The following is a 17,166-nucleotide window of genomic DNA, read 5'->3' as shown; positions in this document are numbered from 1 at the left end:
GAATTGTGATTAAGCGATTAATCAAAAACACTAATAAACTTGAGGAACACTGATACCCTTCACCTATTGGACGAGTTGAGTAAGTTTAGCAAGCTGTTCACAGAAGAGGGAGGAAGCCTAGGATTTTCTTTGGCAAATTGTCCAGCATTCACAAAAGGAGGAGCTGTTGACTTGAAGAATGAAGAGTTGACTTGAAGAGTGAAGTTGGAGACTCAAAATGGAGGTACTGTAACTGGTCTCAGAAATGATTTTATCTATGAGCAAGGTGTGGCGCTGAAATCCCCTATGGTGACTCGTGATCAGCTATCTTGAATCTATAAAATAGAACAGACATAAGAACATAAGAATTCCCACTGCTGGGTCAGACCAATGGTCCATCGTGCCCAGCAGTCCGCTCACGCAGCGGCCCTCTGGTCAAAGACCAGCGTTCTACAGTCATCTATGGAGACAAAGGGCAATTTGGGATTCTGGAACAGAAGTAGGTGAAATGGAGACATGATGTTGCCAGCTGACACCGATTAGTTGGGATATCAAGCTTTTAATAAACTTGTACCAGACGAGTAACACAGTATTGGTTAAATATAAATTAGTGGCACATCATAAGCTGGAAATATCTGAGAACAATAGTAGGAGACCCAGTTTGAAGTTGGCTTGTTGGTTTATTCATTTATTTGGACAAATTGTGATTGGCATGAGTGGGAGTGAGTACGTGGTACAGTGAACAGCACCAGAGTACTGGTACAATAGCGATCAGCATGAGTGGGAGTCAATGTATGGTACCGTCTGATATAGAATGCTAATTATATTCTTATTTCTCTATTTCCCATGGTGGAGCTATCTCTGGGCTGGAGAGCTCTGGGTCTAAAACAGGCAGGTCTAGCTCCTGCTCACATATGTTGATTGTGTACCATAATAGATAGATAGACTGCTGAACAATGCAATTCTCTTGAAAGTCTACCCTATTCTGCAGATGTTAATTGACCTCTCTGTTCTTTCCACAGCACTCGTAGTGAGGTTTCTCACGAAACGTTTCATCTGGGAGTATGACCCTACACTGGGTAGGTCTACTTTGTCTGTGCACACTCTCTGCCATGAATGACATTGTGGTAGAAATATTTGGACAACAGCTTTGGTGCCACATGGGGTTAGTGCAGGCGATCTGGTGCAGGTGTATTTCTGGTATGTCATATCGTTAATTTGAGAAGATGACATTGCTGTGTCTAGAGTACAAACTTTGCCTTTGTCCATTAGATTTTAATTGGGATGTAGAAATATGTTTAACCCTTGCCAGTCTGGAAACCATCCACTGGGGGCAGAACTTCAGGGAGGTAATGCTGGATGCTCAGATTGAACTCTTTGGGAATTTAGGATTCCATGTTGAGACCAGTAAAACTGGGAGACTGTAGGCACCAGAATCCACATTCTCTTCACCCATCTTCATCTCTGTCCCCTTCTCCAACTGAACCACAGGTTTACTGAAATTCTTAAGGAGTGAATAACAAACTCCAGGAATGGCAGAGTAGAAAAATATCAGACATAAGAACATAAGAATAGCCATTCTAGGTCAGACTAATGGTCCATCTAGTCCAGTATCTTATTTTCACAGATGCCAATCCAAGTCCCAAGTACCTGGCAAAAACCAAATAGTAGCAACAATTACAGTCCTTTTTCATCCTGGACTCTCACTCTCTTCTTAGTGAGTCTTCTTTCTTCCAAGAACACCCTGCAGAGCTAGCTGAACTCAGACGTGGCCTCAGATGCAGTTTTTGGCTGCCTGGTCCTTCTTGCACAGATCCAAGAGATGTCCTCTGCATCCTCTCCTTTTTTAAGGATCAGTGGCTCTCCGTTGCTGCCCTGTACTCCAGAGTCTTATTTTCTGTCTTTTTTTCCTTCTCTAACCTTACTTTGCACTGGAGTTACCCAAACCCTGTAGTTCATTGGCTTGGAATGTCCAAAGACCCTTTTCCCCTGCTCTATGGTAGGCTTTTTCCTACCTCTTGAATTTTTTCACCAGTTATTATGCCTTGACTGTTTGAGTCTGAAGCCACTATATAATAGAGCAACTGTTTAAATATTTTGCATATTGCATGTTAAGTGTGCTGACTGTTGCATTCTATGGTAATATAGCCAGGGAACTAAAGGTAAAGATTACAGTGGAGCTGGAGTGTTCTATCAGTCCCAGCTTCCCTCCAAAATGGGTCTTCTCCTACTATTATCTCACTGGTCAGGAGAGCCCTGGAAATCTATTCAGGGCATAGCCCAATACTTGGTGATATGTAAGAGCTGCAGCCAGGGTGTTCTCTGCCTTTTGTAGGGTTTTGGGTAAAAAATGTATAATTAGATTTCTATGTTAATATGTACAGAGAGAGAACCACCAGCAAGAGAGTATAGAAAGATGGCAGGTGTTTCCCACAGGGATTCCCTTTAGGAACCTCTCATACAGGACATCCAGTGCCCTGCTCTGGAGCTTTCTTAGGAACCTTCTCTGCAGCTCCAGGTCTCTCCATGAGAAGTCCCACCCTCACAGGAGTACTGAGACCCTTTCCCTATCAGCACAGTAAATTGAACTGAAGAACAGAGAGGTATACAGCTAGACTGTGTGCCTTTCAAGAATATGTTATGATTAACCTAACTGTATAGAGGCCAAAGAGCCTATAACTCCAAGATTTAACACTTTCTGGCAATTCTGCTGCCCATCTTTGTATCTGGGATTGACCTTTTAGGAAAAGACACTGGGCTGGATGGACCCAATCTGGCAATTCTTAAGTTGTTCTTTAGGCAGGTTATTCTATAGCCATGGTCATACATACAAACCTACAACTTTCTTTTGTCTCTTTTCCTTAAAGAACACCATCAGTTTTGCTTTATGTCAGTGTCTCTCAAACTTTTTTAGCTCTAGCACACTAAACAGAGCAAATGTTTTTCACGGCATACTATAATTGAAATTATAAAATTGTAAAACCAACAAAAAAATGTAAATTTGAGAGTTATTTATTTAAAGTTCTTTGGGTAATTGTTACAATGGTGAAACTGAAGTAGATAGACTTGCTAATCAATGCAATGGATGTGCTTGTTTTTGAATGCATTTGTCTGGGCAGTTATATCCTTACACACCCCGATGCTCATAACACTGACAGACTCTTGTGTTCGTGATGTACATGTCATCTATTCTAATGTATACTTATGAAGGGAATTTTTAAAAATAAAGTAAAATTTTGGAATCTCTTTGGGGCACGCAGTTTGAGAGACCCTGCTTTATGTGCTTAGTTCAAACTTCTGCCTATAACTAGGTGTAGCCAACCATTTCTTTGCTTCATAGCACCTACGTGAAGTACTCTCTCTACAATGAACAGGCTGCCTTCTTGTAAGAAGCCTAGTTCACATGGGCAGCCATTTTGCCACTATCTAAATGCATCTCCATCTCATGAAATGTTTCAGGATCTTTATGATCTGGATGTTTCTCCATCCCTGATTCTTCTGGTCCTCTGTGGAGTCTGATAAAGTTTATTCTGGGTCTTCAAATTAGTTACACGTGTGTCTATATTCTCTACAAGTCTTCCTACCTTAATGTGTGGATCCTCTGCATTTGAGTTTCCAGGACCTCTTTACTCTTGCAGCTGTAGGTTCCTTATAAGCTCTCTGGAATGCTACTTCTTGCAGTGTGATGGGAGGTTGAATTTCAATCTTACTTTTTTCTCTTCTCTTCTTTAGCATTCTTTAGAAGCTCCAACATGACTGTACAAATTTGGGTCTTTTCTTGCATAAAGTGTTTTAGTCTTTGGACCTTTGTATCTAGGCATCTGCTCTGCTCATCACGTAACTCCGCAAACCAATTAGCCCGCTTGCCTCAGTATAGTGTCACTGGACCCTGTTTCACAATGTTAAATAGTCTCTGAGGCTGCTTTGCTGCCATCTCCAACAGCTTCCTAATTAACTCTTTTTTTTTTTCTTATTTCTCTTACGTCTACACCTGTAATTTTCTGAACATGTTTTACATCAATCCCAATTAGCTGCATTTTCCCTTTCTCCATTTCTCATTCAGCTGCTGCAATTAGCATTTCTTACAACTGTAGAACATTTTTAAGGGGACTAATTGACACAATTTCAAGGGAGCCACTTAATCCAATAAGTCTTAAGAACAGAAGGTCATTTTTGGACTGCCATGTCCCTAAACAATGCTTAAGTCAGAAGAACTAGCTTTAAGACCCACAGCTGACAGATTTTTAAAACTCCCGGTAGTCACATTCATTTTTATGGTCTTAAAAGAAGTCCAATTAAATTTTAATTGAAACAGAACCATGAAATAATCTAACCAAGATACTAGACATATGGTAATGGAGTCCTCCATAGTCAACATAAAAGTAAATGCAAAAATTAAGGGTCAATATTTAAAAGGACTTCTCTGTACTCAAATAAGCACCAGTGAGACAGATATTCAGTGGCTGGACTCCTGGATCCTCCATGGGTCACTTCTCAGTCTTTCCAAATTGGCAACCCCAATGTGTTAGGCGACCCCAAGAATTCTTTGCAAGTACCATTCAGTTTGGCTGCTACCTTTGAAGTCATTTTCCATGTTTCCCAGACACATATCACAGCTGACAGGACAATAGTGTTCTAGAGCTTAATTTTCATCAGTATCATTTGTTATCGTTGCCCAAATTCAACACATTCGCTGAAATACCGATGCCACTTCCCTGTCGATGCTACCCTCACTGAATGTACGCTGCCAAAATAGGCTGTTGCTTAATGATAATTTGAGTATAGCCTGCCTGGACCTGGTCTTTGTATCATGTTATGGATGCAAACGACAAAAGTCAATTGAAAAGAAAAATCTAAGAACATAAGAATAACCTTACTGGGTCAGACCAATGGTCCATCATGGTGACCAATCCAGGTCACTAGTATCTGGCAAAAACCCAAAGAATAGCAATACTGCATGCTACCGATCCAGGACAAGCAGGGGCTACAGACTAAGGACGTTTCCTCCAGAACCTGTATCCAGAACAAACGGAGCATAAATTTCATTTTATTCCAAAGCGGTGCATAAAAATACATAAACATTATTTAAAACAAACCAACACTGTCAAAAAACAGAGAAATGAGTGCTGCCATCAGTCGTGCATGAAGGGGTTCACAGAATGGCATGCTCCTTTGATGATATACTACCTATAACATAGCCTGCCTCCCATGCCACATCCTGATGGATTTTTTGAAAGTACATGGGCAATCTTTAGTCATATACCTATGAAGCAAAGGGCTTCTCTTGCTCTCCTTGACTAAGACCTCCAGTGCAGCCCCTTTCACAGCATCAGATCTTTTCAGTTCAATAGCAGGGCATGGAGTCTCCTTCTCTGAGTTCCAAGGGCCTCCCTAAAATGATGTATGGGTAGGGAGGTAGGTCCCCCAGCACAGTCTCGGTCCACAGCCTTCCTGCTTCACAAGTATCTCTGGCTTTTTTTATGCTCTGGATTAGGTCACAGGTCTGTTTCATAGTAGTCTCATAAGGCTGTGGTTTTTTTATTTTTATTTTTTCTTAGAGTCAACATATCGTCATCAAGCAACGATCGATGATGAAGTTGTTTCCATGGAGATTCTGGACACAGCTGGTCAGGTCAGTAAGGACAGTGTGTGCAGTAAGTTGTGAGTTGCTCTTTTTAGGTCTTCATAGCCAGCTCAGATAAGGAAGCAGCAGCGTAGCCACTGATGGGCCTGGGTAGGCTCATGCCCACCCAAAAGGCAGTGATCCATTGACATGGCTGGTGGGGATCCAGAAGCCCCACCAGCTGAAGACTTTCTCCCAGCAGAAAGAGAACTTAAACCTTATGCAGTCAGCTGTAGTGTTTCTGAGCTGCTACTGCTACCCCACCCCTCACGCATGCTCAGTTTCCACGACTCTGGAACACTGCCATTGGCGGCACAAGGTGTAATACAGCAAGCACTCAGTATTAAAGGAGTAACAATAATATTTTACACTGTAAATGTGTGGCTTTCATCTTGTTCCATTAAGTTCCCAGGGTAGTGACCTTTTCTCTTCTCTCCTCTCTCTTTCCCCCTTATACCCTCTTCTCATTCCTCTTCTGTAACAGGACGATGCTGTTCAGCGAGAGGGTCATGTACGCTGGGGAGAAGGTTTTCTTCTTGTGTACGATATCACTGACCGTGGCAGTTTTGAGGAAGTGCTGTCCCTAAAAAACCTGCTAGATGAGATTAAAAAGCCTAAGAATGTCACATTAATCCTAGTGGGGAACAAGGCAGACCTGGAGCATTCCCGGCAAGTCAGCACGGAGGAGGGGGAGAAGCTGGCTGTGGACCTGGCCTGCGCATTCTACGAGTGCTCTGCGTGCACGGGTGAAGGAAGCATCAGCGAGGCCTTTAATGAGCTCTGCCGTGAGGTGCGGCGCCGAAGGATGGTTCAGGGCAAAGCACGGAGGCGCAGCTCCACCACCCATGTCAAGCAGGCCATAAACAAAATGCTCACCAAAATTAGCAGTTAAAAAGTGCCGTTCTGTGCTCATTTTGTGGGACCACACTCTAATTGCATTATTGGACAGCAGGTCTGCCACTGCATGCTGCAGACTCCACTGTAAACACAGCAGGCATCTACTGCAGAACTGTCTGGGACAGGATCACTGCACCTTGCAATCTCATTGCCTACTGCAAGCTTCACTGTAACAGTGCCACTGGGTATATTGACCATCACTATGTATTGCAGCTCACTGCAGACCCCACGGTAACAAAATCATTTTGCCCTATGGTCAAACTAGAGCTATATTACCAGGGGCAGAGCAATTCTTCCCCACTGCATGCTGGGAATTCTCAATCCTATAAGCAACCAACCAATCAGAAAAATAGATTACCAGATGCCTTTCCCTTGTGCCAGAGGGATATGAAGCTTTTTACTTCCAGGAGTGGTGATCTCAGGTGCTGGACCCAGGACTAGTCATAATGCTAGGCCTTTATATCAATCAGGGGACTGACACAGGGATACAGAACCTGCCACCCCTGGAACTGGAGGGCATAGGGGTACACAGTCTGCCACCTCTGGGACTGGAGGGCAAAGGGGCACAGAGCCTGCCATCCCTGGGACTGGAGGGCATAGGGGTACAGAGCCTGCCTCCTCGGGGGAGTGGAAAGCTCAGGGGATGGGCAGAGAGATAAAGTGCCCGTCAGGTGTTGGTCACAGACTGCAATCTGGCTTAGATCAATAGTTGCAAAACAAGAGAATTCAGGTAAATTTAGACAAAATGAATAAACATGCAAAAATTAAATAAAAATGTGTGCTCAGTGAGATCAACATCAAATATGCCACAAATGGCCTAAAGAGATGTTAGCATTTATATCATAACACACGCCCTCCCTATCTCCAATTAAATAGTGTTAGAAGAGAAAAGTAATACTTAGCTGTTTATCCAGGAAGATGATGAAAAATGTGCCATGGCGCTCTATATCAACTGGCAAACAAATCCATGTGTGCCCATATCCCCAAACATCTTCAGTGAAAAAATCCAAATCCATATCAAAGTCACATCATAAATAATCCATACACACTGCACATCCACAACAATAAAATCCAAACAGATATGCAAACTCCCTTCTGCTTCCTCGACACATGCATGCAGGGCAGAATTTGGGCAAGTGGGTGGAAGTACATGGGTTTTTTAATATACCGTTAGGAGTTTACAATAATAAAAAACAAAATTGACAAAAGGAAAAGAGCCCCTATCAAATTATAGTTCAAAGTATCTAATCATTCATAGCAGAGTTAATCTCACAAGTACATTCAGACATAAAAGCAAACATGTTATGTTATGTTATGTTATTTATTTCTTATATACCGCTAAATCCGTTAAGTTCTAAGCAGTTTACATAGAAATATACATTTGAGGATACAATAAAATAAGATAAATAAATAAAGAATGGGTACTTTGAAATTGAAACATGCTAACGGCCAGAATACATCTTCACAAGGTAAAATGCATTTGCACTCTGCAGTAGCTCAACCTTCCCTTAGACTCAGTAGTCTTTTATCTAAGCTAGATAGTAAAGACAGGTCTTTAAAGATGTCCTGAATTTTTTATATTCAGATTCAGCCTGAAATGCTGCTACACAGAAAAATGCACTAGTATTAGAGCTGGCATGCGAGAAGTTTGAGAAGGGAATTCTTTGTAATACTTTTTGTAATACGCTAGTGTCAATTGTTGCAGATGCATGCAGGAACAGCGAGGGAGGAGGGAAAGGGGTGAAAGAATTGAAGGGAGAGGGAGATAAGACATTCTTTGCAGTTGCTTGAGATCACGCTGTCTCAGCAACTACAGAACACAGACTCTACCAGAATAGACAGTAGCAAACTGAAGGATATGAAACCATATATGGGTAAAAGTAAATAAGATTAGGGTTGCCTGAAGGAGAGGAAGAGCAAGAGAAGTGGGAGAAGTAAACAGAGGCAGGTAAAAAGGAAGTACAGTAGGTAACATAGGTTGTCTAAGGATGGGAGCTACCTCTACCCCGACCAATGGGTACGCAGACAGGAGGAACCAGAATGAGAGAATAAACTATATAATGCAAAGGTGCTTTCAGCTTTGTGTGCCTCCTCTGTGTGTATGACACTCTTTCTTGCAAGAGTCAAATAAAATTATTTGCTATTTCACATTGGAGTCCATCCTGAGTTCATTCAGGGAGAGATTGTTGTTTCGTACAGAAGGGGGCTCGTCCGGGATGACGTCATCATTGCCAGGGATCGTTGCTGCTGAGTAAAGGGAAGACGCATCAAATTGAGTTCAACAGTCCCATGATTGTCAATGGTGGTCCCACAATTGACCGACCATTTAACTACTTTGAACAACTTTGTGTCATCAGCAAATTAAATTAGCTCACTAGTTATTCTCATCTCTATGTTAAAAAGGCAGCTCCAGCAGGGACCCCTGGGAAACCCCACTATTTACCCTTCTCCATTAAGAATCAATCGGGTTCACAGTCTATGCTTACGCGGACGATCTTCAACTGCTACACCCAATCGAATCAACAATTCAATCTGAAATTCAGGAAATCAATAACAAATTAAGTAAAGTTCACGATTGGCTAAATTCCAACAAACTCTCATTAAGCATCTCAAAAACTAATACTCTTCTGTTCCCAGGTAAAGAGGGAGCTAAATTAATTTCCCCAATTATCATCGACAACATACCACTCATAACAACTTCAACGATAAAAATCTTAGGGGTCCTTATAGATAACAAGCTTACTTTCCGACCGCAAATAAGTGCTCTGGTTAAAAACTGTTTTTACAAACTAAGAATGATTCGATCATTGACCCCTTTTCTTGAAACCAGTTCTCTCAACACTTTGATCCATTCACTCATTATTTCAAAACTAGATTACTGCAATTCGCTTTTAAAAGGTATATATCACAAAGATTTGAAACGTCTGCAACTAATCCAAAATACGGCAATTAAGTTAATCTACAGAGCAACAAAGTATGACCACGTTACTCCTCTTTTAAAAGATGCTCACTGGTTACCTATCTCACACAGGATAACTTACAAAATTGCCCTTTTGTCATTTAAAACTATGCAGACTAATTCTCCAGCTTTTATTGATCGAATATTGATTCCCTATGAGCCACCAAGATCTTTACGATCCATAACCCAATCCAATCTAAATATCCCTTCCTTAAAAATAATTGGTACACGTCGAACCTCTATCTTCTCAGTAACAGCTCCTACGATTTGGAATGCTCTTCCGCTTTATCTAAAAACAGAAAATAATTTAAAAACGTTTAAAAGTAGCTTAAAATGTTTCCTTTTTAAAGATGCTTTTAATTGAAGTTGTTATTTCATTATTTTTATCTTTTTTTCCTCTTCTTCACCTTTTTTCTCTTTTCTCGCCTTCTTTTCTCTCCATCAAATCCTTCCCTTTTGTTTTTTCCCCTTAATGTTTCTCTCATTTACTATAATTATTGTATTTCCTACCTTTTCCCTTCATGTATCGTTTGTTAGTGCGTCCTTATATAACCTAGTACGTGTGGTAGTTCATCTAATAATTTTGTATTTTCATTTTTTTTTAAAGTTTGTTTTAATGATTTCTGTTTGTTGCAATGTTATTTTATCTAGTGCTTTGTACAACGCTTTGCAGAATCGATAAAGCGTTTAATCAAGAAACTAATTAAACAATAAACAATAAACAATTACCATTTAAACCCACTCTCTGTTTTGTGTCTTTCAACCAGTTCTTAATCCATAAAAGGACATTACTTCCTATCCCTCGACTTTCTAATTTCCTCAGAAGTCTTTCATGAGGTACTTTGTCAAATGCCTTTGAAAATTCAAATACACAATATCAACAGGTTCACCTTTCACATGTTCATTCACCCCTTCAAAGAAATGCAGTAGATTGGTGAGGCATATATGGGTAAAAGTAAATAAGGTTAGAGTTGCCTGAAGGAGGGGAAGAGCAGGAGAAGTAAACAGAGGCAGGTAAAAAGGAAGTACAGTAGGTAACAGTTGATAGGTTGTCTAAGGATGTCTACCTCTACCCTGATCAATGGGAACGCAGACAGGAGGAACCAGAATGAGAGAATAAACTATATAATGTAAAGGTGCTTTCAGCTTTGTGTGCCTCCTCTGTGTGTATGAAACCCTTTCTTGCAAGAGTCAAATAAAATTATTTGCTGTTTCACATCAGAGTCCGTCCTGATTTCATCCAGGGAGAGATGAAATGATTTTTATTTTGTAAATTAATTTGTTCTCATTGTAATTCTTTTTGGTTCCTTGATTCACATTATCTATATTTGAATGTTCTAAAATTATTTATTTGTTCATTTTTATAGCCTGTCCTCCCCAGAAGCCCAGAATGAGTTACAATAAAATAAAATGATGTACTTAGAACTTCCCTATCTTTCCCGAAGGCTCACAATCAACTGGACAAGAACTCCTAGATTTGGTGACAGAAATGATCTTGACTTTCTCTAGGTTAGTGATCATAAGAAATTGTAACCCACCTATTGAACCTGTAGCTACCACTACTGAAGTGCTTTCCTTAACAGAATGGCAGGCCTAGTGATACAGTGTGTTCTTGCTATTCGTGGCAGTATGGTTCCTAAAAATCTTTGTGAACCACAAATTCACAAATAATGAAACAATGCGTCCGAGGGAAAATAGATGTTAGGTTCCAGCCATTTATGCGGTTCTTCAAAATAGTGGAAAGTGAATAATGGATCCTGTAGGAAAAACAGGGTTAGGTTCTAGCATGGGACAGCACTTGACAAAAAACATATAAAACTTTCAGATGTTGCAAATATATATATTTATATATATATTTTGTTGTTTTGCAGTACTGCTTCTAGAAGTAAGATGTTTCTTTTTGGAGTTGTAGCTTGCAACTCATTGTTTGGATGCTTGGAGGCCACAAGAGAATCTACTCCACCACCCCCTCCTACATAAAATCCAAACTTCCCATCTACAACCCCACTCGCACCCTCCGCTCAAAGTCAGAGATACGCCTATGCACCCCCCCCGGAAGATCCCTGCTCACAGAAACTGCCCACAAACGATCCTACAGCCACTTCATTCCACACCTTTGGAACCAATTCCCCCCCCAACTTAGACAACAGAACTCATTATTAACATTCCGTAAATCGGTAAAGACCCTCCTCTTCAACTAAAGATCTCCTCTGTCTTCTCCCCCCCTTAGGCCCCACCCTCCACTCTCCTATCACCTTCCCGAAACTCCAGTATGACCCTCCCTTACTCTATCCACTAACAAATTGTACCTATACGCTTATAACTTTCCTTAAACTAAACTACTGTATTTCCCCCTTCTCTCTCTCTGCTTACTCTCCCTGTATTTAATTCTCTCCAAAAACTATAAATCCAATCACTAAACCTGTTGTACCACTTATATGTCTAGTTACTCCCCACTGTGTATGTTCATTTGTAAACCGTTCTGAGCTATTGGGAGGACGGGATAAAAATCTAAATAAATAAAATAAATAAATAAATTTTCAGAAGCAAAAGTGAAAGCAAAGAAGGTCAAATTTTAAATGTGCAGGTCTGCAAATATGTGAACACAGTGGCTGAATAGCAGTCACAATTTGCGCACCAACAGATATGCAAAAAATCACCAATGTGCAAATCTTTAGCCTACAAAAAAAACTAGAAATTTGATATGCTAGACTTGGGGGCCACACGGCAAATGCGCCAGAACCCATTCAATCCCTATGGTCTTCAGTGCATTTATTCAGCTTGGTGTTCTGCAAAGGGGTTGACGTATTTGAACACAAGACTAGTCCTACCACGAACAGATAATTTTCTAATAAAATTTTCTATAAAGGACAACTTAAAACAGATTGTCCTGGCTGGAGTTTAGAAGAAAATTTGAGACCTTAGAAATCTGGCAGCTGAGAGTTTCCTGAAGACCTTGTTCTAGCCTTTTGCAGATGAAAAGTCGATGTAGTGTTAGAACAGGTTGACATCTGGAATGCACACTTAGCGATGGTCCTAATTAGGGTTAGCAGACATCTGGATTTCCCTGGACATGTCCTCCTTTTGAGGACATGTCCAGGGATCCGGACGGCTTTGTCTTGGATTTGAAAAGCTGTGTCGGGCAGGGAGGAAACCGTCACGTGCGTGACATCATCACGTATCATCCGCGCACACATGGACAAGAGCAGGCAGTGAGGGCGGGGCTAAGGCAGGCTTGGGGGCAGGGATGGGCGGAGCTAGGCGGGCCTGGAGGCGTGGCTAGGAGGGGTCCGGATTTTCCGTAAGGAAAATCTGGCAACCTTAGTCCTAATAAAATACGGTAACTCCACAAAATAAGTCCTGTATTTTATGCACAAACTCTCCTTTTGGTTCTCACTAGAACTTTGGGTCATTGAGCATCAAGGAAGTAAACTGGAAAAAAAAGTGATATCAATCTTGCAAAGACAGACAGACTCAGCTGCAGGAATCACAGGGCAATGTAGCAGCATGTCTTAATGGAAGCCAAATTCTCTCAAATTCAAACAAGTTCAGTTAACGGTAACCCCCATAACAGAACCAGCCTTCCCAGGAACAGCTGACCAGCAATGCTTTTGCCACATATTCTGTCAGCAAAATGAAAGATCTCCATCAGGATCTAGAGGCACCAAACCTCCCACCAGCTGAGAAGGGGAACGCTCTTGTGTCCCTCCCATACACCATCATCTAGAGGCTCTTGAAAAAATTTTGAAAGGCGTGTAGCCCATCATAAGGAAAACTTGTATTGTAAAATCTGGCACTGTCTGTGAGTCAATTAGGACAAAACTTGTACTGGAAGAATAACTATGGGAAACTGTATATTATGTCTATTAGTATTAGACCCCTAGTATGTGTCAAGTTAGGATAAACTTGTATCGTAAACTTGTACTGAAATTATGGCAAATCCAGAGCAAATTTTAACCTGTTAACTGTATACTACGTAGGTTTAACCTGTAATCCATTCTGAGCTCTTCGGGGACAACGGGCTAGAAAACTAATTCAATCAATAAATTACTACTACACTACTACAAAAGGCTGCAATGTGCCCCCTACTGAGCTTGACCAGGACAAGCCAGAAGAGTCTGTACCTCAATCTGGCTTCAGACCTTGGTGTGGAATAGAGACGGTTCTTGTATCCCTGCACAGAAGATGAAACAGGGGATCTGCCTTGATAGCACCCTGGGTTATGGCACCCTGAGCCAGCTTCGATGGCTCCAAATTTAAGCTTTCTTCTTACCCATCCCCTCGCTCCAACGTTTCTCCCCTTCCCTTGTCCCTCTAAGCATTACCTTGCTTGCCTATAGCAACAGCCTGCATGGCAGGCTGCTTTTGGCTAGCCCAAGGTCTTCCCCACTGACAGGAGGCAACAGAGAGAAGATCCAGGGCTGGCCAAAAGCAGCCGGCAAGCAAGGTAATGTTTAGAGGGCCACAGGGGAAGGAGGAGAGGGAGCAATGCCAGCCTAGGGATTGGAGAGAGGAGGGGGAGAAGGCTTTGGACCAAGTGAAGCACTTGCAGCACCCTGGGCCAGAGCTTCACTTGGTCCAACGGTGGAGCTGGCCCTGTTTGCTAGATTTCTCAGCAGTCTTTGACAGCCCAGAACAGGTTACAAAGTGCATCCACAATATAATCAAGACAGGACAGAGATGACATAATTTACAATATAGACATGACAGTAAAACATATACACTACGCAACATCTGCTTATCAAACTTTCTCCTTATTGAAGTCACAGGAAACCCACCTTTCTAGCCTTGCTGCTGCTTTTGGTAGGTAATAAATCCCAATAACTGAACACATAAGATAAAAAAGCTTAGTTTGATTTCACTGCCTTTGTATTGCATTGTGCACATGTTTACAGCCCAAATTGACAAAGGGCCTGTGCTGTGAATGTCTCTAGCACCTCCTCCAGTGGCAGTATGAATCAGCCTGGAACACTAGCAGCTTGGGCTGAACCTTCATTGCTCACAGACGGAGGAAGATGTGGCATATTCATAACTCAAGGACACTCCTTAGTCATTGTGCCGAATGCTATTTCTTGTTGTGCCCATCTGCATTGCAGGGTGACAAAAAAAAGACATTTATGTGAATGCAGAACATGAATGTACCATTCAATGTCTTTTCCAAGCTCACCATGACTCATCTTCTCAAAATAACTCATTTAAAGAGGGCTCATTTCAGCTAATTATGCTTTTGCAACAATTTTCTGTCAATGCTGAAATGTGAAAGGAAAACTATTCTGATATTTACCACTGTAGTAATGCAGTTCTTCTGTGCTCTCTCTCTTAGCTGTTTTATAGGCAGAGCTTCTGACCTCATCCCGATGCAAAAAAAAACCAACCAAAAATAAAACCAAGGAAACTAGGACTTTTGCATGCTTCTCCTTGCTTGTCTTCTATCCTCCACCCATAGAAACATAGAAAAATGACGGCAGAAAAGGGCCATAGCCCATCTAGTCTGCCCACACTAAAGATCCTCTTCCCTAAATTTATTCTCCCAGATATGTCATCGAGTCTGCCTATTCCGATGACTCTCCCCCCACTATTACCCTCTAAGAGATCCCACATGCGCATCCCATTTACTCTTAAAATCTGGCACGCTGCTGGCCTTGACAACCTGCACAGGAAGTCTATTCCAATGATCAACCACTCTTTCGGTGAATAAATAATTCCTGAAGTCGCCATGAAATTTCCCGCCCCTGATTTTTAGTGCTAACAACTCCTACATGACACAAACGTACATATTTGATTCCACTGGAAAAACATGTCCAGCAATAGAACTTGTGGTGCTGTTAGTTAGGTACCATCAACTTGGGTTCCAGTCCTAGCGACTTGATGAATTGCTGATCTAAAAAGAAATCGGTTTGGTGCTAGTCCGGTCAGGTCCTCTAGCGTCTTCCCCATGGTTGTTTTCAAGGTCTCCAGGTTGCCCTTTTCAGCTGGTTCCTTCAATCGTCCCAAACAGAATGTCCTTCTCCAGTGATCTCTCTCTTCTGATGGTGTGACCAAAATGAGACAGTCGTAACTTCATCATTTGGGCTTTGAGTGACATAGCCGGTGCAAGAATTTAAGAGCAAATGGGATGCCCATGAGGGATCCCTTAGAGGGTTAAGCCAAGGGAACCTGTCACCAGGAGTGGGATCCCTAGGATAGTAGACTTGGGGGTGGGTCAGTAGAGTGGGCAGACCTGATGGGCTATGACCCTTATCTGCCGTCATCTTCTATGTTTCCATGATCTCTTCCAGAATTGATTTGTTAGTTCTGGTGATCCATGGCATGAATAAAATCCTTCTCCAGCACCAAAGCTCAAATGAGTCAATCTTCTTTCAGTCTTGTTTCCATAGAGGGGCATTTTCGATAGGATGTCTACATTTAATTTGGATGTTTTGGGAAAAAAGTCCAGAAACCCAGCAGAGAAAATGCCCATTTTCAAAACAGCCAGACGTCTATCTTTTCTTTTTTTAAAATGACCTATGTAGATGTTTTGGTCCTTAGGACGTCTATCTTTTTTGATTATTTTCAAAAATAAGAATGTCCATATGAAAAACGCATAAAAGCAAGTTTGGTACACGTACCCAACTACCTTGTCTTATCGCAGCAAGGGAATCCCCATCAACTAGTTTCGGGGATTCCTGCCAGCTCAGCTGATGGTGATTCCCCCTGCCAAAATCAGCTGAACTGGCAAGGAGATTCCTTTCTCCCGCCTTCCCTCCCTGGCACTGATCCCTTCAAGTACACCTCCAAACCAACCAAATAAAAAAAGAGCCTGGAGGGGAAGATGATTATGAAAATTGGATGGTGCAAGCTGCCCAGATGTTGGAGTCAGAAGGAGAAGGGAGTAGGGAGAAACAGTTTGTCTCTTTGGTTAATAGTTTTGTGGGACCTGGAAAAAAAGTTTCTCTAAGCAGCAGGCTACCTCTATGTACATAGCTCTGGGGATAAATGTCCCAGAACCCTGAATATTCTGGTAAAGGGGGGAATTTCTAATTGCCCTTTTTACTCTCCTTTACCTGATAGTGTTCTGGCCTGTCTCCTGTGCACATAACCCCCGGATATTCCCCCAAATCCCTGGACCCTCCCCCCGACATTCCCGTACCTTTGGATGACAAATCAGCAGGAGAGAAATCCACTCCCTCCTGCCTATAGGGCCACATGCTCAGAATGACGAGCCTTCCCCCTCCCAATAAGCATAAACACTTTGCCTAGCTTTATGAAATAATGTATAACTCTTCCATTTCAGAGATTTTCCCTAACTCATCATGGCATATCAGCTGCTTGGTAACATATGCATAGAGTTTCTCTCTTATCAAGAAGGAAGGAATATCCTTCACAGATTTAGATAGCTTTATATTAAAACAATTTGTTATTGAATAAAGACACATTGAAGCAAACCAATATATAAGGAGCTCAATATTTTACAATTCCTAACTCCTCACCTCTCCTGAACACAAAGCTAACATGTCAGCCAAGAACTGTTAGCGACGTTAGGTTCCGCCTCTGGTGGTATTCAAATCCAAACTGAAAGCCCACCTTTTTGAGGCTGCCTTCAACTCCTAACTTCCACTCACCGTAAGATACATATGTGCATTCTACCATTCTCTCGGGACTGCAGAAGACAAACCCAAACAGGGATGGAGGTGTGGTAGATCCTGATCGATTTTCAGAGGATTGTGTT

At 41.8% G+C, this 17,166-nt stretch overlaps 1 protein-coding gene across 3 annotated transcripts in view; it reads left to right on the top strand.

Annotated features, from left to right (window-relative positions):
* RERG (RAS like estrogen regulated growth inhibitor) overlaps positions 1–10,982 on the top strand; it is a 40,749-nt gene extending 29,767 nt beyond the window's left edge. For 2 of the 3 annotated variants that reach the window (XM_033952131.1, XM_033952132.1), the window contains exons 3-5: positions 1,002–1,058; positions 5,538–5,611; positions 6,087–9,780. In XM_033952131.1, the coding sequence (XP_033808022.1) occupies positions 1,002–1,058; positions 5,538–5,611; positions 6,087–6,494 (539 nt within the window). In that variant the 3' untranslated portion in view covers positions 6,495–9,780. Of the gene's footprint in view, positions 1–1,001; positions 1,059–5,537; positions 5,612–6,086; positions 9,781–10,492 lie in introns of those variants that run through there. The other variant, XR_004540123.1, reaches the window with a different exon arrangement.
* Positions 10,983–17,166: the final 6,184 nt, after the last annotated feature.

This window comes from Geotrypetes seraphini, chromosome 7 (genome assembly GCF_902459505.1).
Source record: "Geotrypetes seraphini chromosome 7, aGeoSer1.1, whole genome shotgun sequence".
Lineage (NCBI taxonomy): Eukaryota > Metazoa > Chordata > Amphibia > Gymnophiona > Dermophiidae > Geotrypetes > Geotrypetes seraphini.
This window is presented reverse-complemented; position numbering and strand designations above follow the sequence as displayed.